The sequence below is a fragment of the Colias eurytheme genome, chromosome 28 (genome assembly GCF_061535395.1).
Source record: "Colias eurytheme isolate Ceu_HAF_F1 chromosome 28, ilColEury1 Martin Lab GWU primary, whole genome shotgun sequence".
NCBI classification, from domain to species: domain Eukaryota; kingdom Metazoa; phylum Arthropoda; class Insecta; order Lepidoptera; family Pieridae; genus Colias; species Colias eurytheme.
Genome location: NC_143007.1, coordinates 3,488,536 through 3,515,719, shown reverse-complemented (window position 1 = coordinate 3,515,719; position 27,184 = coordinate 3,488,536). Strand labels below are relative to the sequence as shown.

At 37.4% G+C, this 27,184-nt stretch overlaps 1 protein-coding gene across 1 annotated transcript; it reads right to left on the bottom strand.

The window, feature by feature from the left end:
• Nucleotides 1–1,687: 1,687 nt before the first annotated feature.
• On the bottom strand, nt 1,688–8,061 carry LOC149896547 (angiotensin-converting enzyme-related protein-like). The gene is made up of 9 exons (XM_090117602.1): nt 7,736–8,061; nt 6,967–7,313; nt 6,453–6,641; nt 5,266–5,372; nt 4,648–4,793; nt 3,958–4,066; nt 3,032–3,615; nt 2,338–2,493; nt 1,688–1,856 (listed from the first exon to the last, which is right to left on the bottom strand). Exons 1-9 carry the CDS (start codon nt 8,059–8,061, stop codon nt 1,694–1,696), a joined length of 2,127 nt encoding a protein of 708 aa, XP_089973728.1. The 3' UTR covers nt 1,688–1,693.
• Nucleotides 8,062–27,184: the final 19,123 nt, after the last annotated feature.

Sequence of the window (27,184 nt, the reverse complement as noted above, 5' to 3'; positions counted from 1 at the left end):
AAGTAAGTTTTACTTACTTTGGGTAGTTATATTTTTAACCGAGTCCACTTTCCAACCGAGTCTCAAATTAACTCGTACGGGCTATACAAACATTTCATATAATGTAAATAAGAATGTGCTTTAATAAATTATTTTTTGATGGATTTTTTATCTGTTATTTATAATTAAATGTTTAAGAACAAATTGGTTAAGACGCACTATTTAATTAAGTTAATAAAGTGTATTTATTGTTAATTTATTTTGTTGTTTTATTTATTCCTGTTTTAGTGAAATATGAACTGAATCGATTTTTATGCTTAATGATAAGTAACAGTGCAATTGTATTTTTAGGAATTAAAGATGTTTTAACGGATTTTAAACGCGATTTAATCATTATATTATTTTCCCGACGTTCCGAACACTTAACAGCGAGCGTGGTCACGGGGAGACTCCCCGTGTCATAAAATGAATAAATCGCGTTTAAAATCCGTTAAAACCTGTTTAATTTCTAAATGTATAATACTCGCGTAAAATCAAACACTAGAAAATACAGTGCAATTGTATACAGGGTGTAATCGTTAAGTGTGCACAGGCGATTATTCCGTAACTATTAGATATAAAAAAAAACTTTAAACTGATATCGAAAGTACATGACCTAATGAGTAAATTGACGGACGTTTACGAAAATTAAATCATGATATAACGTTAATAATTTTATCTTATTTCTTTGTTAATTTCAAGCAAATGTCATGACTCATGATCAACAATGATCAAAATTTTTCGACAGTTAGGTTAGGTTGGTAGGTTAGGTTAGGTTAGGTTAGGTAAGATATTAGATATCGAAGGACTTTTTTTTTAAGTGGGGAAATCTTACCTAAGATACCCACAGCTCCCGGGGAAGAAGATATCGAAAGTACTTAACCGAGGAGTAAAATGGCAATAACAACTTTCTTTAAATAAAACGAGAAATATCCAAAAATGTTACAAAACACTCCCATACCTAACCTAACCTAACCTAACTGTGGAAAAATTTTGATCCATAACATTTGCTTGAAATTAACAAAGAAATAAGATAACATTATTAACGTCATGTATCATGATTTACGTGTAGAGAATTTAATTTTCGCAAACGTGTGTCAGATGCAAGTTGTGAGTGAGCATAATCAGGTTTAGGTTAGGTTAGGTTAGAGAGATCCTTGACCCTACCAATAATACAATAAAACGGTGTGTTTTAACAGATTTTAATTGGTTCAATACCCAAGCAATTTTTCGTAAAACTTCTTTGTAGTTTTCTGTTTTATAAAATAATTAAGAATATTCTGTCTCCAGATGGTATAACAAAATTCCACCCTATATACCTCACATGAAAATAGGTAATAGGTATTAGGTAATAAATGAAACACAAAAATAGTTGCCACAATAAATATATTTCCAATAAATAATACTTAATACTAAATAAACTGTACTTCTATTACGGTGCAATTACATCAAACGAGCGAATGCTCATTCTAACCCCACTATGTCAAATTCTTTTAGTGTAAATAGGCGTAGAGCATTCTTTCGTTGTTCTTAGTGCGTTCGAAAAGATTCTATGTAATATTCTAATACTGAACAACACTGAATACGAGTGTTCGTTTACACTAAAAGATCACGAAAGAATGCTCTTGCTCTAGCTCTATGTTCGTTTGATGTAAATGCCCGTTATATTACCTATCTACCAGCCAATCGGTATATTATATTTATTTACAAATTTAGTTAGCATGTTATAAACAGGACGGTAATAATTAATTAATGATGAGGACGAAATAGTTTCGATATCCGCCGATTCTTGTAGGATCTCCATCCAATGTTGAGAGCTTCCACGTGACATTAGATCCCTGTAAAGATAGTCATTAATTTATAAATAGCAAAATAATTTAATTCATATGATACTTTAGCCCCGGGTTAGCTGCTTTTGTCAATTTTCAAATTCTTCTATTCTAGTTCTTATCTCTATCCAAACGCACACAAATTATAAACGCAAAGCTCATTAAAATTCGTTCACCCGTTCACTAGTAAGTATCTCTTAGAACTGTTTTTTATCGTGCATAATGTTATGTTATATTTCAATTGTAACTTCATTATAAATTTTTGATAAATCTGAAATAGAAAACCGGCTAAGTGTGAGTCGGGCTTCCGCGCTAGGGTTCCATATGAACCGTATTTTTTATGTAAATTTATACTTTTCACCATTTTTCCTATATCTGTGCTATAAAACGTTTTTCTTACCAAGTTTCAAGATTGTGTTCACGGGTAAAAGTTTTAGATTCCCTTGCGAATATCGAAATTTGCGAAAATTGTGCACTCACACATACTTACCTCAAAATCTTTCCCGCCACTTTAGAACCATAGATATCACAACGATGTAGAGCGATAGAGCTGGGCATAGACTCATCTACGTTTTTGCGACCGAATACAGCCGCTTTACAGAGACGCTCGAATAGTTGGTGTTGAACGAAACTGCTTAAAAAATACCTGAAATATATTTTATTAATTTTAAATAGGTTCCTTTTTCTTACATAAAATTTAAAAAAATAAGATACGATACGAAAAAATAAGACGAATCACGAAAGACGATATAGTGGGGCCTGTATTCCAAAACAATTAAGATTCCAAAAATTAATAGAATTTGTTGAACAAAAAATAAAAAAGAGCGTGTGTGCCGAGGACACGTGTCAGAAGTGAAACTTCTTTAGCAAGATTCAAAGATAGCGTCGCTTTGCTACAAAGCGTGCTACTTGTCACTATTCAATGACTACTGACTAAAGTTAGTATTATTAATCTGCACTCAGCACTACCTCTAATTTTAAAGCTGAAGAGTTTGTTTGTTTGTTGGAACACGCTTATCTCAGGAACTACTGGTCCGATTTGAAAAATTATTTCGGTATTAGATATCCCATTTATCGAGGAAGGCTATAGGCTATATATCTTCACGCTAAGACCAACAGGAGCGGAGCGGGTAAAACCGCGGAGCGCAGCTAGTTCACTATAAATGTCACATCTATCCACTTACCTGACATACGGCACATTATCAGCAACATGATATTTAGCCCCAACATCAAAATAACTTTCTCCTCTATTTCCCAAAGGAGCTATTCCTTGCAATTCCCTTACTAAATTCCAAAATTCTTTATTCATATACCCCATATCTAAACTACCTTCAAAAAGCCTCCATCTATATTCATCTAGTACAAGGGAAAATGGTATCTGAGGTAGTTTGTTTAAAGCCTGTTTTAGAATAAGTATATCGTCTGCACTAATGCCATTTGGTGTTCCTGTTTTTTGGCCTTTTTGAGTAACACCTCCTTTTCTATCTTTGTTTTTAAAAATAACGTTCTCTTTTAAATTTCCTAAATTACTCTTTTTAGCATTAATGACTAGTTTGAACGTTTTCCCAATATCTATTACACTTATAGTATTATCTAAATCTTTGGTTGAATCATTTTCTATGTCTTTTATAGATATATTTTCATAATCACTGTCGTTTGCAAATAATTCTGTATCGTTGATGATACCTAGTCGATGTAAGTGTTGAGGTGTTATAGCTCCGAGCATTATTGTGTCACCAATTGCTTCGTGGAGGGCTGTATTTGCTTGCTGAAAGAAAGTATTATTTATGTTTTATTTTATCTATACTAAAAAAAATTATAAAGGGGAATGAATTTTTATATTATTATCCAACCTATTTGAAAAAAATACGAGTACCATTAGAAATTCATCGAATAATATAATTTTTCTATCCCGGGTAGAGCAAACGACCTCGGGATAAGCGACTAGTTTACCAACCTCGACAAGGGCATCAAAAATTTTAAAACAGATATTTTTTCTTATTACCTCTCCATTTAACCAAAACGAAACGCACCAAAACAAGCAATGATAACATATTTCTTAAATTATTCCCTTTTATATAAATTATAAAGTTTTTGATACACAACTTACTCTAAATAATCCGGGCTGTTTTTCATATGCCATATAGTATTGTATGTGGCCCATTTCATGATGTAGTACATAGAAATCTTCAAACGACGTGTTAGAACAGTATAAGAGCCTGTAAAAGAATTAATAAATAATTAACTGATTTTAGAAAAAAGGTTAATTCTAGAGAAGACTAATATAACAGTCTGATTTTAAGTAGTACCACAATAATGGTAATACTGTGGTAGTACTTCTTAGAGCGTATACGCACTATGCGGGTAGCCGCATTGCGGGTAGCCGTCCGGCTGACCGCAAGCACAATTATGTACGTAATATTCATTTCTATGCGCACTGTGCGGTCTGCGGTAGCCGCATCGCAGTGCGCATAGAAATGAATATTACGTACATAATTATTGTGCTTGCGGTCAGCCGGACGGCTACCCGCATAGTGCGTATACGCTCTTAGAGGCCTGTAACTAAAGGCCTGTTTTGTCAGGCAGTCATTTAGTTAGGTTTTATTTTTTTACACCTTTTTATGAAACCGCAAAATTTTAAATGAAACACTGTAAGAATATAAATGCATTGAATTGCAAAAAGATGTTACTGATCTCAATTTTTTGACAATTTGCAATCTCGCGAGTGTTATCTGATGGTTTATACAATCTTATATACAATCTTATATCTTTTGTATAAACAATTAAAAAAAATACATACCGATAATCGCCACTTTTAAACATATCAGCAGCTGTACCATGACAACGAATTGAATTATTTTTCTGCGTAAATACAGATTCGCGCCAAAATGTTTTCGTCATGGCGGGTAAACCAAGGGACGTGTAAAAATCTTCCGCTCGTCTTACCTAAAACCGCGACATTAATTATTAAAATTTATTTTTAGATTAATTAAAGATTAACGTAACGGTGCATTAATATCAAACGAACATAGAGCTAGAGCAAGAGCATTCTTTCGTGATCTTTTAGTGTAAACATAAACTCGTATTCAGTGTTGTTCAGTATTAGAACATTGCATAGAATCTTTTTGAATGCACTAAGAAAAACGAAAGAAATCTCTACGCCTGTTTACCTACACTAAAAATTTGACATAGTGGGGTTAGAATGAGCATTCGCTCGTTTGATCTAAATGCACTTGTTTGTCTCTTAACCTATTAAATATGACTGTTAAATCGTGTCACTCAAACTTAAAGTAATAGTTTTCAAATTAAATCTGGATTCTGGCACATGTGTTCGTGATCTTACACACAAAAATTACTAACATTTACCTCTAGAGAGAAATTTCTCTCGTTAATTGTAAACAAATTAGTAATTACTTACCATATGATCAACGGTCCAATTTAACTTTTTAATCCGATCATCTAAATTAATATTTTGCGGTAGAATCATGTCTATCAAATGTTCCCAATTTTGGGACCAGAGATCACCTGAAAGATATATTTTAACTACATAATTCTAACACAGATTTTTTGTGTTAATTTTCAATTTTTATTTTGTATTTCTGTTATGTGGGTTCATAGAAAGGCTAGACGAATTTTGACAAAACTTACAGCAATTTATTAGGACAATTTTAACAGAATTTTCAGGGATTTTTACAATATTATCTTGGCAAGGCTGTTTTATATAACCAAAAAATGATTTCAAAACACAAAATATGTCATTTATTATGCTCAAAGTGAAGCGCATCATATATTTATCTATGTAGATTCTAGATATAGGTACAATTACTTCGTTAACCTAATTTAAAAAATAACTTAATTTGGTTGACTAAATTTTATAAAATAGTTCTGTTAGAAATATAGCTGATTTAAAAAATCTTTCTATAAATAACGCTGGATAAAATTTCATGTCAAAATTCCTTTAACGCAGTCATAGGTATGCGAGGTATCGGGATTGGAATTTGCATATAGTCGATATTAAAAATATTCAGACATTCTATTCAAAATTATTTTTAATTATTCTATCCTATTATGTAAGTGTGACCTTATATAATACTAGCTTTCCACCCGCGGCTCCGCCCGCGCAGTCAAAGAAAAACCCGCATAGTTCCCGTTCCCGTGGGATTTCCGGGATAAAACCTATCCTATGTCCCGGGGTAAAAAGTAGCCTATGTCCTTTCTCGGGTATCAAAATTTCTCTATACCAAATTTCATGCAAATTGGTTCAGTAGTTAAGGCGTGATTGAGTAACAGACAGACAGACAGAGTTACTTTCGCATTTATAATAAGTAATAGTATGGATTATTATTATGAGTTTCTTTAAATTTTTATGACATTTTTCAATGTATTTCAGCCAACTAAGCCAGCTATTTCATATATTTATTTATTTATAGTTAACAAAAGATATTTCAATATTCTATTACAACCTTTTCAACATAACTATCTATCAACTAAAAAATTTCCTTCTCCCAAATACCTTTCATCAAAACATTTCCAAACCACTTCATAAACAACAAATTACTTATTAAACTAAAAAACCTCCCTTCATTTAATCAAAAGAAAATGTACCCAGCAAATGCGCGGGAATCGGCCCTCTCTCTGGCACAATTTCCCCGTAATGTTTCCTTAATTGAAACCTGGCAACACCGTGCAATAATTTGTATAGCGGGAGAATGCTTTCATATAGCTGGAAACACAGCTTTCGTAAATCTGGGAGTTCGATTTCATCCCGCCAAACTGCGCCGATGTCTTTGTAACCTAAAAGACAAAAATTATAATTTAAAAATAACTACAGCTGATAAGTTTTTCTATGCACAAAAAGATTATACCTAAGAAGGTGCATTTACAACCTTGTTATTTGATAAATTTACTTAATTAATAAAATATTTTTAATTTCTCGGTTTAGAATGAGGTTTTCCTGTACTTTTTAGTGAAGATTGTTTATTTTACAATATCATTAATTATTATCTGTATTAGTTATGTTGATTCTAGGTAGGTATGCCTATTCTGGAGTAAATATACCTATAATGAATGTTAATAATACCTATAGTCTTATCCGAAACTAGTAACTTGAAATACTCACCATTTCGTTTTGCCGCTCTATTTTCTATTTTCATCATTTGCAAATATGGCGTCTTCATTGGTACCATTTTTTCCCGCCATTGCGACCAAACCCAACGCAATACTGTTTCATTTTTCGAATATTTCATCATACTATCAAATTCCTTCTCCCCTTTGAGACACGTTTGATTCCCTTCCCATTCTGTATTTAAATTTTTAAAACGTTCCGAATTTAAATTGACCGTTGACAGATAATTCAAAATGGCTTCCTCGAATTGCGCCAAACTACTATTGCTATTTACACTGGGTATGCATACTTGTGCATCGTTATAGATAGCTTGAATTTCTTCATATAAATTGCTAGTTTTTCTGAAAGATATTAAAGCATTAAAGATGTACAAACGTAAAAGCTGACTTTCAAAAACGTTATGCAAAATTCGACACGGGATTTAACGATGATGTAGATTTGTAGGTTGTTTTAGATTAATCTAGTTATAAATTATATGTTAATCTAACTATCTCCTATTTTAAATCTACTATTTAAAATTAGACTATGTTAATAAAAGGTAAAAATTAAATATTTTCATTGCTCTATTATTCTGACAGGAAAATGATTTGCTTCGTTCGATTGACGCCAAAAAACCCACCGCTCGCGCTATACCCGTTATAACATTATTTTTTAAATGAATTTCAATGTGTTGCAGTGTAATTTGTATGCATATGAAAACTAATAACTCGTAGCAATTTAACAGAATTTGTAGTTAATAAATTATTTTTAAAATATAACTTACCTTGTTTCCTTATACGAATATTTCAAACCTCTACACAACAAATAGGTTTGCCGCTTTTGGGTAGAATTCAGCTGATTCGCGAAATATAATGTTGCCAGTTTATTACAATTGCTCAGTTGCCAAATGATTCGACTTTTTTGAAATTTCCCCGCTCTTCCTGGCAACTCAGGGCTGCTAGGATTGATCAGAGATTGCCAGCCTATGTTGGCGCCAATTGCGTTTAATTTTACTGTTTCTCTATTTATTTTTTCAAATAAATTATTGACGTCATCACAAGAGCCGGAGTGTAGAAGTGTGAAAATAATTATAAAAAATGTTTTGTACATCATTTCCTCATGTCCTGATTTCAATTTAAATGGTTCTGTAACAAAAAATAGGTTTTGTACAGGTCTGTCCAAAAAATAAATTACGGAGACTATAAAAAAGTCATCATAAGCTTTTAAAAATTCCCCAGTTATTTTTTGTTTTTTTTTTTGTACTATTATCCTAAAATCTTCATAATACTAAATTGATATTAAATAATAAGATTATTATGTATTCTTTTATTCGATAAATATAGATACTACAATTATAAACTAAGTACCTACTTATTCAAAAGAGCCTCAAAAGTCTGGAAATGTGAATCAATATTTGCGCTATTTGGGTACCTGCTAATTGTCATGCTTTAGAAAAAAAAATGTGTGCGTGTACTAGTGTACACACGTAAGAAGTGAAACTTCTTTATGCCCTTATTTTTCAAAAAATAATTTACTATATGCAACTTTACAGAAATACGTCGAATCACGCGTGGTAGGGACATGGGCGTAGCCACGGTGGGGCAGGGTGGGGCGCTTGCCCCACCCTGGCTCTGACCTGGAAGGTACCTAACCAAATTTAAAAAACTAAATTATCTAGGTACTAACTATAGACTTAATATTTGTAAGAAATTCACGCTCAAAAGTCATCTAGACATAATAAGCTGATATCATTTATCACAAACGCAATCTTTTTCTCCGATTTCTCGGAAACTATCTACTTTAGGGAAAAAATTATTTTGACTTTTTTGTAGAAAATTAAATTTCGCATCATTTTCATCTTGTAAGCTTTTTTGTAAAACTTACCGTTTACGATTTATGGCCTATTTAATGAAACGGTTTATAGTTTTTGGCTAATAACTCTTAAAATATTCGATTAATCAACAAAATGCATCTATTCATTTTTTAAGAGCACTTTATCTTCTTCACTACAGTATTTGTTTGATTTTTTTTCTAATGCCCGTACTTTTTGAGTTAGTTATAGAACGTTTTATGTTGGACTACTGGGCGTTTAATCGAAAATTTCAAGGTATGCATAGTATTATAATGGTACAAATTCAACAACCTAAAAAAAAGATGTGCTGTAACTTGCTTAAAAATTTATAGGTACCTAATTAGTAGTTTATTTCGGCCGCCCGCAGCATTTCTACATTAAACGTTCTATACTAAAAAAATATGGGCAATGGAAAACATTCTGATTTCCGAAAAAGTTTACAAGGTAGAAAAGATGCGAAATTTTATTCTCTACAAAAAAGGTCACATTAATAACTTTTGCCCCAAAGTGGATAGTTTTTGAGATATTGGCCAAAAACTTTTTAAACTATATTTCATGGTAAAAAAGAAATTAATAAATCAAATTATTGTATTTATAGAAAGCTAAACTGTATAATAAAGTAGCCCCAAACATATGTTTAGGGTTCTGAACCACCAAAACGGAACCCTTAAATAGGATCACTTTGTTGTCCGTCTGCCTATCAACAGCTTTTTTATCAGGAACGCGTGGATGTATTGTTTAAAACATTATCGAATACTCAAATCTAAGGTCCTTTGAAGCAAAAAAAAAAATGAAAAATCCAACTACTAGGCAAAGCAATCAAAAAGATACAGCCGCTTTTGCAAAAAAAATTCAATAATCGAAAGGGTCCCAAGAAACAAAACCTACAGGGTACTTCCCGTGAAACCAGAATCTGTATTAAGTAACTTTTTATAGCGCAGATAAAGAAAAAAATAAATTTAAAGTAACAAAAAAAAACATGTTTGTATAGAACCCTCGGTGCGTGAGTTGGATTCGCACTTGGCCGGTTTTTTGGTTGTGTCTACTATTAACTACATCTATGTAGTATCTAGAAGACAGTTGTGTCTTCTAGACGACACAACTGTTAACTTATTTCTTGATACAAGGCCGGGTGTTGTCCCTACAACACCCAGCCAGACCCTTCTGACCATTTTTTATATGAAATTAAAACCTCGAGTTGAACTTGCGCACCGATGGTTCCGTATGAGCCTGTTTATATGTTGTTACATAAAATTTATACTTTCCACAATTATTCTTCTATCTCTCATATAAGATGTTGCTTCTTACCAAATTTCAAGATTCTGTGTTCGCAGAAAGTACCCTGTAGGTTATGATTCCCTTGCGAAAGACGCAATTTGCGAAATTTTAAACGGCTGTATCTTTTGACTGCGTTGGTTTATAAGTTTGATTTTTTCACAGCTTCAAGGGACGGTAGACATTAGTATTTAATATTAATTTCAGCTTCATATCTCTACGCGTTCCTGAGAAAAAAGTTTAAAAGATAAACAGGCAGACAGACGGACAACAAAGTGATCCTATTAAGTGTTCTGTTTTTTCCTTTTGAAGTTTGGAACCCTAAAATTTAACCGGGATAAGACCTCGGGTACTGTTTCTAGTTACATATTATTTTATATGATTGCCCCACCCTGAGCCCATGGCTAGCTACGCCCATGGGTAGGGATAAGAAAAAGATGGCGGGTAACGGAAAAATGTCACGCGTAACGAAAAAAATAAAAATGTTACACAAAATTTTTTTTCCAACCCTGATAAAGAAGTTTCACTTCAATAATAATAAAAAAACCTAAAAGCGTGTTAAATACACTATCTACCACTTGACCCTTATCAGTTCCGTGATTTACCACTCACGTTATCACGATCTGACATTACACTTAATTCTGATTAGCTTTCGATTATGCTTTACTGAACTAACTAATTATTTTAGGCGACATCAAAGGAATATCGAGCTTTATACGTGGTTTCCTGTGACATCATTGTTTTGTGAAAATACCTATTTATTTTTATATCTATACTAATATTATAAAGCTGAAGAGTTTGTTTGTTTGTTTGAATGCGCTAATCTCAGAAACTACTGGTCCGATTCGAAAAGCTCTTTTGGTGTTAGATAGCCCAATCATCGAGGAAGGCTATAGGCTAATATCAATAATCATCGAGGAAGGTTATCATCACGCTAAGACCAACAGGAACGGAGCCACGCGGGTGAAACCGCGGAGCGCAGCTAGTTATGGATAAAAGGTCTAGTGAACTATGTATCTATGTATCGTTTTGAAACTGTGGTTTGAAACCCTGTTTCTCTGGACCGTGACAAACATTACAAAACCAAAATCAGAAATCGGCTCAGACTTTCCCGATATTTTTTTTGCGGCTCTTACGAACAGTAGACCGGGAGATACTGACACAAAATTTCGAGTCATTTGTAACAGGATGGCGGTTCTACAGGGGTCTTAGTACGCAATGACAAAAAGAAAAACGATGGCGTGAACGCTGGTACCGGCGGCTTAGTCGCGTGGGCGTTAGTCGAACTCGTCGGAAAATAGCGAAAGTCAAACGATTTGTAACAGTATGGCACTTATTTTTCCTGTAAGTTTGAGGATCAACAAATATAAATACAAAATTTCAAAGATCTATGTGTTGGAAATCTTCACTTATATAAATTAATAATAAATTAAGTTTTCAAGTATGACAGCACTTTTTCCCCCTACTAGAAGTATGGCAAATATAATAATGGTCACATTTTATCAAATACTCTCCAAAAATCCAAATGCAATACTGGTACAAAAAGTTTGGCGAAATAAAAATTTTTTGCAGATTTTCGGCGGTATGGCGACCATTTGGAATCGTCCGAAAAGTATGGCATGGCGATTTTCGTAAATGGCTGCACGACGATAGTTACCTGTGCAAAAGTTAGCCTGGTACAAATGGTTGAATGATTGTTTTATTTAAATCAACACATTCGCATCGGTATGGCGGGCTGTAAGTCACACCGGAAAAGTATGGCATGACACTACCGCCTACTACTTTTTTATGGGCTATCGGTAAATTCTAAAATTTTTGTGTTACAAATCGTTTGACTTTCGCTATTTTTCCGACGAGTTCGACAAACGCCCACGCGACTAAGCCACCGGTACCAGCGTTCACACCATCATTTTTCTTTTTGTCATTGCGTACTAAGACCCCTGTAGAACCGCCATCCTTGTTACAAATGACTCGAAATTTTGTGTCAGTATCTCCCGGTCTACAGCAATTGATTTTATTATAGAGAATCACTACATAGTATAAAACAAAGTCGCTTTCTATGTCCCTATGTATGCTTAAATCTTTAAAACTACGCAACGGAATTTGATGCGGTTTTTTTTATAAATAGTGTGATTCAAGAAGTAGGTCTTAATATACCTATAATTAATTAGGTTTTAGACATAGCGGGCGAAGCCACGGGCGAAAAGCTAGTAATTTATAAATAGCTTTCACAAATCACAATGAATTCAAGAGAAATATGTATAATACGTAAATAATATGATGGCGTCAAATTTCTCGAGAAAGGTGGATTAACCGCAAATTAATGTCGTCTTTTATTAAACCAGTCTATGTAGGTACTTAATGTAGACAATTTTCAATAATTATTGTTTGATTTCCAAAAATGATCCAAAATTGTATATCATGGTGAATCGAACTCCCTCATAATAATTTCAAGGAATAATATTATGATTTCAATCAGTATTCTCTGTATAAGTTGATAGTTTCCAAAAGGAAAAATATAAAAAATCTAATATGTAAATAAATGCCAATTCTATACGTACCTACATAACAATATAGGTAAATAGATCGTCATTAATAGTCATTTAGCAATATTATGACTTTTCAAAAATCGATAGATTGCACTATTTGCGTTTGTTTCAATAATACTTAGAACTTAGAACAAATAATTTTCAAATGATGTTCTAATTTTGTACTTCTCTGTTAACGTTACACGAATTTTTTCGATATTTACACGAATTAATTCGAAAAAAAGGAACAAAACTATTTAAATTTCAAAAATGGAATTTATAATAAAAAAAACAATGTTTCATTAAGCTAATTTAAAATAAAATGTTTAAAATGAATTGATATAAAATATTAAAAATTATTCCACAAAAGCCTCTATCAATTAATTTTCCATATCCATAATAAACTTATTTTAATTTAAAATTAAATATATCAATGGCATAATATAAAAAAAAAACTTACCGCGCCGTGGTTAGCACAGGGACAGCAGATACAAACTGACAAGAGTACAAAATAACTGCGCCCTTATGCCTGCACACAGTGTAGGCGATAATATATTATTTTATTTTAGCAGGCGTGTTTTGGTCTTATGGGAGTCAAATGTCAGGGTCGTTAAGTAAATGGATTTGTGGGTGAAAGGATTTATAAAATTGCTTATAAATTCCGGTCAAAACTCATGCCAACGATATATTTTTTTTTTATTTGCTTTCACAACTTTTACAATACATAGCCATCATTGAGGTAACTTTATAAACATCTATTAAAAATAATTTCCTGATTCAAATAAGCTGCTGAAAATCAGTTTTTAATATCTTAGGAAGGCTCCTGGCGGGGTCACTTTAATTTGTGCAAATAAATTATTTATTTATTTATATTATATTTATTTAAACACAGTTTATAGAAGAATCTATAAAATATAACTATCTATACTAATATTATAAAGCTGAAGAGTTTGTTTGTTTGTTTGTTTGTTTGTTTGTTTGTTTGTTTGTTTGTTTGAACGCACTAATCTCGGGAACTACTGGTCCGATTTGAAAAATTCTTTCGGTGTTAGATAGCCCATTTATCGAGGAAGGTTATAGGCTATATTTCATCACGCTACGGGCAACAGGAGTGGAGCCACGGGGGTGAAACCGCGCGGAGCAGCTAGTAAAATATAAAGTTAACTATTCTTCTTTTTCGTAATACGAGTTACTGCACTCCAACGAGGAAAATGACTTTATGAAAATGTATGACTTATTTCAGCATACACTAATTAACTGACATGGCATGAATTATATCCGTGTTTTATTATGTAGGTATATATAGATATAATATATATCAGGAAGTAGGAAGGTTATCTGCACTCCATTATGTAGATTCTCAATGTACCTTTTCTTGTTAGGAATGCTTATTATTGGAATGTTGCTTATCATAAAAACGTCGATGTGTGCTATTTGCTATTATATAGCTAACTTGGAAATACATTACCTATTATCGTTTTATAATTGTTTTGTCTTCTATATAATTATGATTTCTTCATTTTGATGAAACTAAAGCTATAAATAATGGTAAACTTAACTTTTATTACTTTTTGCTACTTTAATAAAAGTACGAAAAAAAAAATTATATCGCTTTGTATAGCTTCCAATAGCATATCATGTAGTGAATAAACACCTAAACAGATAAGCCCGGCAAATCTTCCCTAGGGGAACAATAGCAGTCCGTCTTAATTCAAACAAATCAACGCTTCGATTCATTTTCTTTTGTTTTCTATTCGTTTATTTTTATCGCGCCATTTTATTTAGATACAACATAAATTAAATATCTGTGGTATTTGGTACGTACCACTTAAGTGCAAAATGGTGATTTTTGAGTATGAGCGTTTGAAAGTTTTCACGGTTGCCACCCTGTTGCTACAGATCGGAATAAACTCTTGAGTAAAACAAATTTATGGTATTTAAATGTCTATTATGTTCAAGTTTTGAACACTTACAAAAAAAATAAAAAAAATGTTCTAGTTCAAGAGTAATTGTTACTTAACATGTTTGTACCAAAAGAAAAAAATGTGAAAATGATGTGAAAATGTCTAAAACGTGTGTACTTAAGTGGATTAGAGCATATTTATTTCTACTCTTAATTAGTATTTATTCCTATTTTTACCTTAATGGAAAGGATTTTTCATTTTTTTTTCGACGGAGACATAAACAGACATTAAAAAACAAATATTATGGGGAAACGTCTTCCATACAAATAGATTTAACCTTATATAATAACAAAAACGAATAGGAGTGTGATTTGCCACAAATACGTACCTACACATAAAAAAGCCAGGAAATTTTGTGATTTTCGTGCAATATGCAATTCTCTGATGCTCTCCCTACAAAGTAAAATCCTAAAAGTAGTGTGTGTGTGTGTGTGGTTCAGAAGTCACGGTAGTTTGCTTGCCTGCCGTGCTACATGCTGCGGGATCGATCCCATCAACCGACATGTACCAATGTGTCTTTTTCGGATGCATAAGTAGATTCTCTAATAACCAGAGATACATTTTCTATAACAAGAAAACATCATCATTTCTAATAACAGAAAAACATCGTGATGGCAACCGGGATTTTAGTCTGAAATCACCAACCAGCAGTGAACAAGCGTGGTGATCAACCGACATGTACCAATGTGTCTTTTTCGGATGCATAAGTAGATTCTCTAATAACCAGAGATACATCTTCTATAACAAGAAAACATCATCATTTCTAATAACAGAAAAACATCGTGATGGCAACCGGGATTTTAGTCTGAAATCACCAACCAGCAGTGAACAAGCGTGGTGATTACTGCTCATGCCTTCTCCTTGTGAGAAGATGCCCTTACCCTGCAAATAGTTACGAGCCACCACCAGTCACCACCACTACCACTACAACATTCATTCATAGTCGTCATCATTTGTTTCTAGTTGGACCATGAGACAATGATTTGAAATAATCATCATAAATTGGATCACTTATTGGCAGGAGATCTAAGAGATCTTTGAATTTCAGAGCATCGATATTGATAGGCTCATTAGAGGCCAATGGCAAAGCCACTTTGGAGACTTCTCTCTTTTCTCAGTTCTCTTAAACCAGAAATACAGAAACTCTTCATTTTCACTCAAGGAGTATTTAAAATCTACGTCATTAGACTTTTCATACATCAACCAGAAAAAAAAGTTCTAACCAAATATAGTTTTGTCTGTTGCAGTATTTCTTTTGATAAAATGAGTAGGTAGCCAATAGTTTCGAAACTGGAAAGAAGTCAGATTCATTCATTAATTTTACATCATGGCGATTGCTGATCATTTTCATTTATCTCGGGGAACGGAGATGGTGCTGTTTCTTTTTTGAATGAATCTTTCAATATCTGCTTAACAAGCAAGATATTATACCGTTTTTGACCTGGACAACACTGAATATAAAATAAGCTACTCTACTTCTTCTTCCAAACCGTTAATAAAATGCTATAAGCATGATGCGATTTCATCCGCACCTCTTTGAGCTATTCCTTCATACATAACATAATGGAATGTTCGTTTAGTAGTAACTTTGCGGATTTTTAAATTAAAAGTCCAAAGTTTCTTTTATAAAAGGCTACAGATGCAGTTAAATTTGGAATCTGTAAACAAACAGCTTTTATCTTTTAGTTTCATAGTGAAATGTTGCCTTATGTTCCGATCTTTAAATCGATTTAAAGATTGGTAAACGTTTCTGAACACACTAAGTCTAAGAGATCTTGCATCACATGCATGTTTCTTTATAGATTAGTCCAGGCTTCGGACCTAATGTCTGAAGATTTAAATTATGTGCCAAATAACGTTATATTTAAATACGGGAGAAGACCTGTTAAGTTCACAAATAATTTTATTTGATTTGGTACAAATAAGTTAAGTGATGATAATAATTATTCAAGTTTGGTCTAATTATGTTAAGTGCTCTTACGTTGTAAATGGCCGTTCGTTGATTGAGTATTCGTTTTAAAAGTCTATGTTAAGTTATATTAATATATTTGTATCAAATAAAAATATTTTTTTTTGTACTTAAGGGGTTTTGATACAACCTATTTAAGGTATTTCTACTATCAGTAGGCTTATGTGACATAGACCAAACGAAAGAGGACGTTTTTATCAGTATAGATGGCCAGAAAACAAAAAATGGCCATTTTTGCACTTACGAGGTATATACCAAACACCACAGATATTATCATAATGGGTACTTATAATATTATAACAACTGAGATCTCTGGTAATATAAACATTGCTAATAAAGTTTCGTACTGCGAAATAATGGGAACTCTAAGTACCTAGTCAAAGGCCAACTCAATATTTTTTTTTTTCAATCCATAATTTCAAATACAAAATTTATTATTTCGCTGTTTTTTTGTGTTCAAATTCAATTTGAATTTGAATTTGAATTTGAATAAAAATTTGAATTTGAATTTGAATTTGAATTTGAATTTGAATTTGAATTTGAATAAAAATTTGAATTCGAATTTGAATTTGAATTTGATTGTGTTCGTGTTCGTGTTCGGTGTTCGGTGTTCGGTGTTCGGTGTTCGGTGTTCGGTGTTCGGTGTTCGGTGTTCGCTGTTCGCTGTTCGCTGTTCGCTGTTCGCTGTTCGCTGTTCGCTGTTCGCTGGTCGCTGTTCGCTGTTCGCTGTTCGCTGTTCGCTGTTCGCTGTTCGCTGTTCGCTGTTCGCTGTTCGCTGTTCGCTGTTCGCTGTTCGCTGTTCGCTGTTCGCTGTTCGCTGTTCGCTGTTCGCTGTTCGCTGTTCGCTGTTCGCTGTTCGCTGTTCGCTGTTCGCTGTTCGCTGTTCGCTGTTCGCTGTTCGCTGTTCGCTGTTCGCTGTTCGCTGGTCGCTGTTCGCTGTTCGCTGTTCGCTGTTCGCTGTTCGCTGTTCGCTGTTCGCTGTTCGCTGTTCGCTGTTCGCTGTTCGCTGTTCGCTGTTCGCTGTTCGCTGTTCGCTGTTCGCTGTTCGCTGTTCGCTGTTCGCTGTTCGCTGTTCGCTGGTCGCTGGTCGCTGGTCGCTGGTCGCTGGTCGCTGTTCGCTGTTCGCTGTTCGCTGTTCGCTGTTCGCTGTTCGCTGTTCGCTGTTCGCTGTTCGCTGTTCGCTGTTCGCTGTTCGCTGTTCGCTGTTCGCTGTTCGCTGTTCGCTGTTCGCTGTTCGCTGTTCGCTGTTCGCTGTTCGCTGTTCGCTGTTCGATATTCGCTGTTCTATATCTACTTGAATTTGAATTTGAATATGTTCTATATCTATTTGAATTTGAATTTGAATTTGAATTTGAATTTGAATTTGAATTTGAATTTGAATTTGAATTTGAATTTGAATTTGAATTTGAATTTGAATTTGCTGTTCGCTGTTCGCTGTTCGCTGTTCGCTGTTCGCTGTTCGCTGTTCGCTGTTCGCTGTTCGCTGTTCGCTTTTCGCTGTTCGCTGTTCGCTGTTCGCTTTTCGCTGTTCGCTGTTCGCTGTTCGCTGTTCGCTGTTCGCTGTTCGCTGTTCGCTGTTCGCTGTTCGCTGTTCGCTGTTCGCTGTTCGCTGTTCGCTGTTCGCTGTTCGCTGTTCGCTGTTCGCTGTTCGCTGTTCGCTGTTCGCTTTTCGCTGTTCGCTGTTCGCTGTTCGCTGTTCGCTGTTCGCTGTTCGCTGTTCGCTGTTCGCTGTTCGCTGTTCGCTGTTCGCTGTTCGCTGTTCGCTGTTCGCTGTTCGCTGTTCGCTGTTCGCTGTTCGCTGTTCGCTGTTCGCTGTTCGCTGTCAGCTGTTCGCTGTTCGCTGTCAGCTGTTCGCTGTTCGCTGTTCGCTGTTCGCTGTTCGCTGTTCGCTGTTCGCTGTTCGCTGTTCGCTGTTCGCTGTTCGCTGTTCGCTGTTCGCTTTTCGCTGTTCGCTGTTCGCTGTTCGCTGTTCGCTGTTCGCTGTTCGCTGTTCGCTGTTCGCTGTTCGCTGTTCGCTGTTCGCTGTTCGCTGTTCGCTGTTCGCTGTTCGCTGTTCGCTGTTCGCTGTTCGAATTGGAATTTGAATTTGATTTTGAATTTGAATTTGAATTTGAATTTGAATTTGAATTTGAATTTGAATTTGAATTTGAATTTTAATGTTAATTTTAATTTTAATTTGAATTTGAATTTGATTTTGAGAGTTTGTGTTTGTGTTTGTGTTCGTGTTCGTGTTCGTGTTCGTGTTCGTGTTCGCGTTTCGCTGTTCGCTGTTCGCTGTTCGCTGTTCGCTGTTCGCTGTTCGCTGTTCGCTGTTCGCTGTTCGCTGTTCGCTGTTCGCTGTTCGCTGTTCGCTGTTCGCTGTTCGCTGTTCGCTGTTCGCTGTTCGCTGTTCGCTGTTCGCTGTTCGCTGTTCGCTGTTCGCTGTTCGCTGTTCGCTGTTCGCTGTTCGCTGTTCGCTGTTCGCTGTTCGCTGTTCGCTGTTCGCTGTTCGCTGTTCGCTGTTCGCTGTTCGCTGTTCGCTGTTCGCTGTTCGCTGTTCGCTGTTCGCTGTTCGCTGTTCGCTGTTCGCTGTTCGCTGTTCGCTGTTCGCTGTTCGCTGTTCGCTGTTCGCTGTTCGCTGTTCGCTGTTCGCTGTTCGCTGTTCGCTGTTCGTGTTCGTGTTCGTGTTCGTGTTCGTGTTCGTGTTCGTGTTCGTGTTCGTTTTCGAATTGGAATTTGAATAAAAATTTGAATTTGAATTTGAATAAAAATTTGAATTTGAATTTGAATTTGAATTACAATTTGAATTTGAATTTGAATTTGATTTTGAGAGTTTGTGTTTGTGTTCGTGTTCGTGTTCGTGTTCGCGTTTCGCAGTTCGCTGTTCGCTGTTCGCTGTTCGCTGTTCGCTGTTCGCTGTTCGCTTTTCGCTGTTCGCTGTTCGCTGTTCGCTGTTCGCTGTTCGCTTTTCGCTGTTCGCTGTTCGCTGTTCGCTGTTCGCTGTTCGCTGTTCGCTGTTCGCTGTTCGCTGTTCGCTGTTCGCTGTTCGCTGTTCGCTGTTCGCTGTTCGCTGTTCGCTGTTCGCTGTTCGCTGTTCGCTGTTCGCTGTTCGCTGTTCGAATTGGAATTTGAATTTGATTTTGAATTTGAATTTGAATTTGAATTTGAATTTGAATTTGAATTTGAATTTGAATTTGAATTTGAATTTGAATTTGAATTTGAATTTGAATTTGAATAAAAATTTGAATAAAAATTTGAATTTGAATTTGAATTTGAATTACAATTTGAATTTGAATTTGAATTTGATTTTGAGAGTTTGTGTTTGTGTTTGTGTTCGTGTTCGTGTTCGCGTTTCGCTGTTCGCTGTTCGCTGTTCGCTGTTCGCTGTTCGCTGTTCGCTGTTCGCTGTTCGCTGTTCGCTGTTCGCTGTTCGCTGTTCGCTGTTCGCTGTTCGCTGTTCGCTGTTCGCTGTTCGCTGTTCGCTGTTCGCTGTTCGCTGTTCGCTGTTCGCTGTTCGCTGTTCGCTGTTCGCTGTTCGCTGTTCGCTGTTCGCTGTTCGCTGTTCGCTGTTCGCTGTTCGCTGTTCGCTGTTCGCTGTTCGCTGTTCGCTGTTCGCTGTTCGCTGTTCGCTGTTCGCTGTTCGCTGTTCGCTGTTCGCTGTTCGCTGTTCGCTGTTCGCTGTTCGCTGTTCGCTGTTCGCTGTTCGCTGTTCGCTGTTCGCTGTTCGCTGTTCGCTGTTCGCTGTTCGCTGTTCGCTGTTCGCTGTTCGCTGTTCGCTGTTCGCTGTTCGCTGTTCGCTGTTCGCTGTTCGCTGTTCGCTGTTCGCTGTTCGCTGTTCGCTGTTCGCTGTTCGCTGTTCGCTGTTCGCTGTTCGCTGTTCGCTGTTCGCTGTTCGCTGTTCGCTGTTCGCTGTTCGCTGTTCGCTGTTCGCTGTTCGCTGTTCGCTGTTCGCTGTTCGCTGTTCGCTGTTCGCTGTTCGCTGTTCGCTGTTCGCTGTTCGCTGTTCGATATTCGCTGTTCTATATCTACTTGAATTTGAATTTGAATATGTTCTATATCTATTTGAATTTGAATTTGAATTTGAATTTGAATTTGAATTTGAATTTGAATTTGAATTTGAATTTGAATTTGAATTTGAATTTGAATTTGAATTTGAATTTGAATTTGAATTTGAATTTGCTGTTCGCTGTTCGCTGTTCGCTGTTCGCTGTTCGCTGTTCGCTGTTCGCTGTTCGCTGTTCGCTGTTCGCTGTTCGCTGTTCGCTGTTCGCTGTTCGCTGTTCGCTGTTCGCTGTTCGCTGTTCGCTGTTCGCTGTTCGCTGTTCGCTGTTCGCTGTTCGCTGTTCGCTGTTCGCTGTTCGCTGTTCGCTGTTCGCTGTTCGCTGTTCGCTGTTCGCTGTTCGCTGTTCGCTGTTCGCTGTTCGCTGTTCGCTGTTCGCTGTTCGCTGTTCGCTGTTCGCTGTTCGCTGTTCGCTGTTCGCTGTTCGCTGTTCGCTGTCAGCTGTTCGCTGTTCGCTGTCAGCTGTTCGCTGTTCGCTGTTCGCTGTTCGCTGTTCGCTGTTCGCTGTTCGCTGTTCGCTGTTCGCTGTTCGCTGTTCGCTGTTCGCTGTTCGCTGTTCGCTGTTCGCTGTTCGCTGTTCGCTGTTCGCTGTTCGCTGTTCGCTGTTCGCTGTTCGCTGTTCGCTGTTCGCTGTTCGCTGTTCGCTGTTCGCTGTTCGCTGTTCGCTGTTCGCTGTTCGCTGTTCGCTGTTCGCTGTTCGCTGTTCGCTGTTCGCTGTTCGCTGTTCGCTGTTCGCTGTTCGCTGTTCGCTGTCAGCTGTTCGCTGTTCGCTGTCAGCTGTTCGCTGTTCGCTGTTCGCTGTTCGCTGTTCGCTGTTCGCTGTTCGCTGTTCGCTGTTCGCTGTTCGCTGTTCGCTGTTCGCTGTTCGCTTTTCGCTGTTCGCTGTTCGCTGTTCGCTGTTCGCTGTTCGCTGTTCGCTGTTCGCTGTTCGCTGTTCGCTGTTCGCTGTTCGCTGTTCGCTGTTCGCTGTTCGCTGTTCGCTGTTCGCTGTTCGCTGTTCGCTGTTCGCTGTTCGAATTGGAATTTGAATTTGATTTTGAATTTGAATTTGAATTTGAATTTGAATTTGAATTTGAATTTGAATTTGAATTTGAATTTTAATGTTAATTTTAATTTTAATTTGAATTTGAATTTGATTTTGAGAGTTTGTGTTTGTGTTTGTGTTCGTGTTCGTGTTCGTGTTCGTGTTCGTGTTCGCGTTTCGCTGTTCGCTGTTCGCTGTTCGCTGTTCGCTGTTCGCTGTTCGCTGTTCGCTGTTCGCTGTTCGCTGTTCGCTGTTCGCTGTTCGCTGTTCGCTGTTCGCTGTTCGCTGTTCGCTGTTCGCTGTTCGCTGTTCGCTGTTCGCTGTTCGCTGTTCGCTGTTCGCTGTTCGCTGTTCGCTGTTCGCTGTTCGCTGTTCGCTGTTCGCTGTTCGCTGTTCGCTGTTCGCTGTTCGCTGTTCGCTGTTCGCTGTTCGCTGTTCGCTGTTCGCTGTTCGCTGTTCGCTGTTCGCTGTTCGCTGTTCGCTGTTCGCTGTTCGCTGTTCGCTGTTCGCTGTTCGCTGTTCGCTGTTCGCTGTTCGCTGTTCGCTGTTCGCTGTTCGCTGTTCGCTGTTCGCTGTTCGCTGTTCGCTGTTCGCTGTTCGCTGTTCGCTGTTCGCTGTTCGCTGTTCGCTGTTCGCTGTTCGTGTTCGTGTTCGTGTTCGTGTTCGTGTTCGTGTTCGTGTTCGTTTTCGAATTGGAATTTGAATAAAAATTTGAATTTGAATTTGAATAAAAATTTGAATTTGAATTTGAATTTAAATTACAATTTGAATTTGAATTTGAATTTGATTTTGAGAGTTTGTGTTTGTGTTCGTGTTCGTGTTCGTGTTCGTGTTCGCGTTTCGCAGTTCGCTGTTCGCTGTTCGCTGTTCGCTGTTCGCTGTTCGCTGTTCGCTTTTCGCTGTTCGCTGTTCGCTGTTCGCTGTTCGCTGTTCGCTTTTCGCTGTTCGCTGTTCGCTGTTCGCTGTTCGCTGTTCGCTGTTCGCTGTTCGCTGTTCGCTGTTCGCTGTTCGCTGTTCGCTGTTCGCTGTTCGCTGTTCGCTGTTCGCTGTTCGCTGTTCGCTGTTCGCTGTTCGCTGTTCGCTGTTCGAATTGGAATTTGAATTTGATTTTGAATTTGAATTTGAATTTGAATTTGAATTTGAATTTGAATTTGAATTTGAATTTGAATTTGAATTTGAATTTGAATTTGAATTTGAATTTGAATTTGAATTTGAATTTGAATTTGAATAAAAATTTGAATAAAAATTTGAATTTGAATTTGAATTTGAATTACAATTTGAATTTGAATTTGAATTTGATTTTGAGAGTTTGTGTTTGTGTTTGTGTTCGTGTTCGTGTTCGTGTTCGCGTTTCGCTGTTCGCTGTTCGCTGTTCGCTGTTCGCTGTTCGCTGTTCGCTGTTCGCTGTTCGCTGTTCGCTGTTCGCTGTTCGCTGTTCGCTGTTCGCTGTTCGCTGTTCGCTGTTCGCTGTTCGCTGTTCGCTGTTCGCTGTTCGCTGTTCGCTGTTCGCTGTTCGCTGTTCGCTGTTCGCTGTTCGCTGTTCGCTGTTCGCTGTTCGCTGTTCGCTGTTCGCTGTTCGCTGTTCGCTGTTCGCTGTTCGCTGTTCGCTGTTCGCTGTTCGCTGTTCGCTGTTCGCTGTTCGCTGTTCGCTGTTCGCTGTTCGCTGTTCGCTGTTCGCTGTTCGCTGTTCGCTGTTCGCTGTTCGCTGTTCGCTGTTCGCTGTTCGCTGTTCGCTGTTCGCTGTTCGCTGTTCGCTGTTCGCTGTTCGCTGTTCGCTGTTCGCTGTTCGCTGTTCGCTGTTCGCTGTTCGCTGTTCGCTGTTCGCTGTTCGCTGTTCGCTGTTCGCTGTTCGCTGTTCGCTGTTCGCTGTTCGCTGTTCGCTGTTCGCTGTTCGCTGTTCGCTGTTCGCTGTTCGCTGTTCGCTGTTCGCTGTTCGCTGTTCGCTGTTCGCTGTTCGCTGTTCGCTGTTCGTGTTCGCTGTTCGTGTTCGTGTTCGTGTTCGTTTTCGAATTGGAATTTGAATTTGAATTTGAATGTGATTTTGAATTTGAATTTGAATTTGAATTTGAATTTGAATTTGAATAAAAATTTGAATTTGAATCAAAATTTGAATTTGAATTTGAATTTGAATTACAATTTGAATTTGAATTTGAATTTTTTTTTGAGAGTGTGTTTGTGTTTGTGTTCGTGTTCGCGTTTCGCTGTTTGCTGTTCGCTGTTCGCTGTTCGCTGTTCGCTGTTCGCTGTTCGCTGTTCGCTGTTCGCTGTTCGCTGTTCGCTGTTCGCTGTTCGCTGTTCGCTGTTCGCTGTTCGCTGTTCGCTGTTCGCTGTTCGCTGTTCGCTGTTCGCTGTTCGCTGTTCGCTGTTCGCTGTTCGCTGTTCGCTGTTCGCTGTTCGCTGTTCGCTGTTCGCTGTTCGCTGTTCGCTGTTCGCTGTTCGCTGTTCGCTGTTCGCTGTTCGCTGTTCGCTGTTCGCTGTTCGCTGTTCGCTGTTCGCTGTTCGCTGTTCGCTGTTCGCTGTTCGCTGTTCGCTGTTCGCTGTTCGCTGTTCGCTGTTCGCTGTTCGCTGTTCGCTGTTCGCTGTTCGCTGTTCGCTGTTCGCTGTTCGCTGTTCGCTGTTCGCTGTTCGCTGTTCGCTGTTCGCTGTTCGCTGTTCGCTGTTCGCTGTTCGCTGTTCGAATTGGAATTTGAATTTGATTTTGAATTTGAATTTGAATTTGAATTTGAATTTGAATTTGAATTTGAATTTGAATTTGAATTTGAATTTGAATTTGAATTTTAATTTGAATTTGAATTTGATTTTGAGTTTGTGTTCGTGTTCGTGTTCGTGTTCGTGTTCGTGTTCGTGTTCACGTTTCGCTGTTCGCTGTTCGCTGTTCGCTGTTCGCTGTTCGCTGTTCGCTGTTCGCTGTTCGCTGTTCGCTGTTCGCTGTTCGCTGTTCGCTGTTCGCTGTTCGCTGTTCGCTGTTCGCTGTTCGCTGTTCGCTGTTCGCTGTTCGCTGTTCGCTGTTCGCTGTTCGCTGTTCGCTGTTCGCTGTTCGCTGTTCGCTGTTCGCTGTTCGCTGTTCGCTGTTCGCTGTTCGCTGTTCGCTGTTCGCTGTTCGAATTTGAATTTGAATTTGAATTTGAATTTGAATTTGAATTTGAATTTGAATTTGAATTTGATTTTGAATTTGAATTTGAATTTGAATTTGTATTTGAATTTGAATTTGAATAAAAATTTGAATTTGAATTTGAATTTGAATTTGAATTACAATTTGAATTTGAATTTGAATTATTTTTTGAGAGTTTGTGTTTGTGTTTGTGTTCGTGTTCGTGTTCGCGTTTCGCTGTTCGCTGTTCGCTGTTCGCTGTTCGCTGTTCGCTGTTCGCTGTTCGCTGTTCGCTGTTCGCTGTTCGCTGTTCGCTGTTCGCTGTTCGCTGTTCGCTGTTCGCTGTTCGCTGTTCGCTGTTCGCTGTTCGCTGTTCGCTGTTCGCTGTTCGCTGTTCGCTGTTCGCTGTTCGCTGTTCGCTGTTCGCTGTTCGCTGTTCGCTGTTCGCTGTTCGCTGTTCGCTGTTCGCTGTTCGCTGTTCGCTGTTCGCTGTTCGCTGTTCGCTGTTCGCTGTTCGAATTTGAATTTGAATTTGAATTTGAATTTGAATTTGAATTTGAATTTGAATTTGAATTTGATTTTGAATTTGAATTTGAATTTGAATTTGAATTTGTATTTGAATTTGAATTTGAATAAAAATTTGAATTTGAATTTGAATTTGAATTTGAATTACAATTTGAATTTGAATTTGAATTATTTTTTGAGAGTTTGTGTTTGTGTTTGTGTTCGTGTTCGTGTTCGCGTTTCGCTGTTCGCTGTTCGCTGTTCGCTGTTCGCTGTTCGCTGTTCGCTGTTCGCTGTTCGCTGTTCGCTGTTCGCTGTTCGCTGTTCGCTGTTCGCTGTTCGCTGTTCGCTGTTCGCTGTTCGCTGTTCGCTGTTCGCTGTTCGCTGTTCGCTGTTCGCTGTTCGCTGTTCGCTGTTCGCTGTTCGCTGTTCGCTGTTCGCTGTTCGCTGTTCGCTGTTCGCTGTTCGCTGTTCGCTGTTCGCTGTTCGCTGTTCGCTGTTCGCTGTTCGCTGTTCGCTGTTCGCTGTTCGCTGTTCGAATTGGAATTTGAATTTGATTTTGAATTTGAATTTGAATTTGAATTTGAATTTGAATTTGAATTTGAATTTGAATTTGAATTTGAATTTGAATTTGAATTTGAATTTGAATTTGAATTTGAATTTGATTTTGAGTTTGTGTTTGTGTTTGTGTTCGTGTTCGTGTTCGTGTTCGTGTTCGTGTTCACGTTTCGCTGTTCGCTGTTCGCTGTTCGCTGTTCGCTGTTCGCTGTTCGCTGTTCGCTGTTCGCTGTTCGCTGTTCGCTGTTCGCTGTTCGCTGTTCGCTGTTCGCTGTTCGCTGTTTTGAATTTGAATTTGAATTTGAATTTGAATTTTAATGTTAATTTTAATTTTCATTTGAATTTGAATTTGATTTTGAGAGTTTGTGTTTGTGTTTGTGTTCGTGTTCGTGTTCGTGTTCGTGTTCGTGTTCGTGTTCGCGTTTCGCTGCTCGCTGTTCGCTGTTCGCTGTTCGCTGTTCGCTGTTCGCTGTTCGCTGTTCGCTGTTCGCTGTTCGCTGTTCGATGTTCGCTGTTCGCTGTTCGCTGTTCGCTGTTCGCTGTTCGCTGTTCGCTGTTCGCTGTTCGCTGTTCGCTGTTCGCTGTTCGCTGTTCGCTGTTCGCTGTTCGCTGTTCGCTGTTCGCTGTTCGCTGTTCGCTGTTCGCTGTTCGCTGTTCGCTGTTCGCTGTTCGCTGTTCGCTGTTTGTCTAATTACGTTTAAATATGTCAAGTTACGACAATTAGTTTCATAAGTTACCAATAGATGGCGACACTTTAGATTTGCATCGCACTAGCGAAATGTTTTGTTGAATACGTATAAGAAATTTCATGTCGATTATCGGCCTTGTGTATCTTGTGGATCTTGTGTAACTTGTGTAATATTGTGTTAAAGTATAAATAAAGTAATTTAAAGTGTTGAGTGTTTAAGTGAATCCCGCCAAAACGTCATTTTATACATGGTGCCGAAACCTAAGATGGACTTTGGACTTTGAAAGACTTAGAAAAATTTCCGATAAGTAGAACTTGTAAAATTTTAATATTTTATTATATGGACTTGGAAAAATATTTGGGATTTTATTCTAAGGACTTGTAAAAATCTGATAGTTTATTATATGAACTTAGAAAATATTTGAGATTTTATTCTAAGGACTTGGAAAAATCTGATACTTTATTATATGGACTTAGAAAATATTTGAGATTTTATTCTAAGGACTTGGAAAATTTTGAGAATTTATTATATGGACTTTGAAAAAATTTCTGGATTATTCTATAGACTTGGAAGATTATTGAGACTTTGATAATTTTAGAAGAAAAATTTATAAAACTAAATTATTAATATTTAAACTAAAATGGCTTCAAAATTAATTAAAAGTCAAGCGGATTTGTTACTTAGATTAGAAAAGGCACAACAAAATTTTAGGAAGAGTCCGAAAAGTAGAATCACTAAAC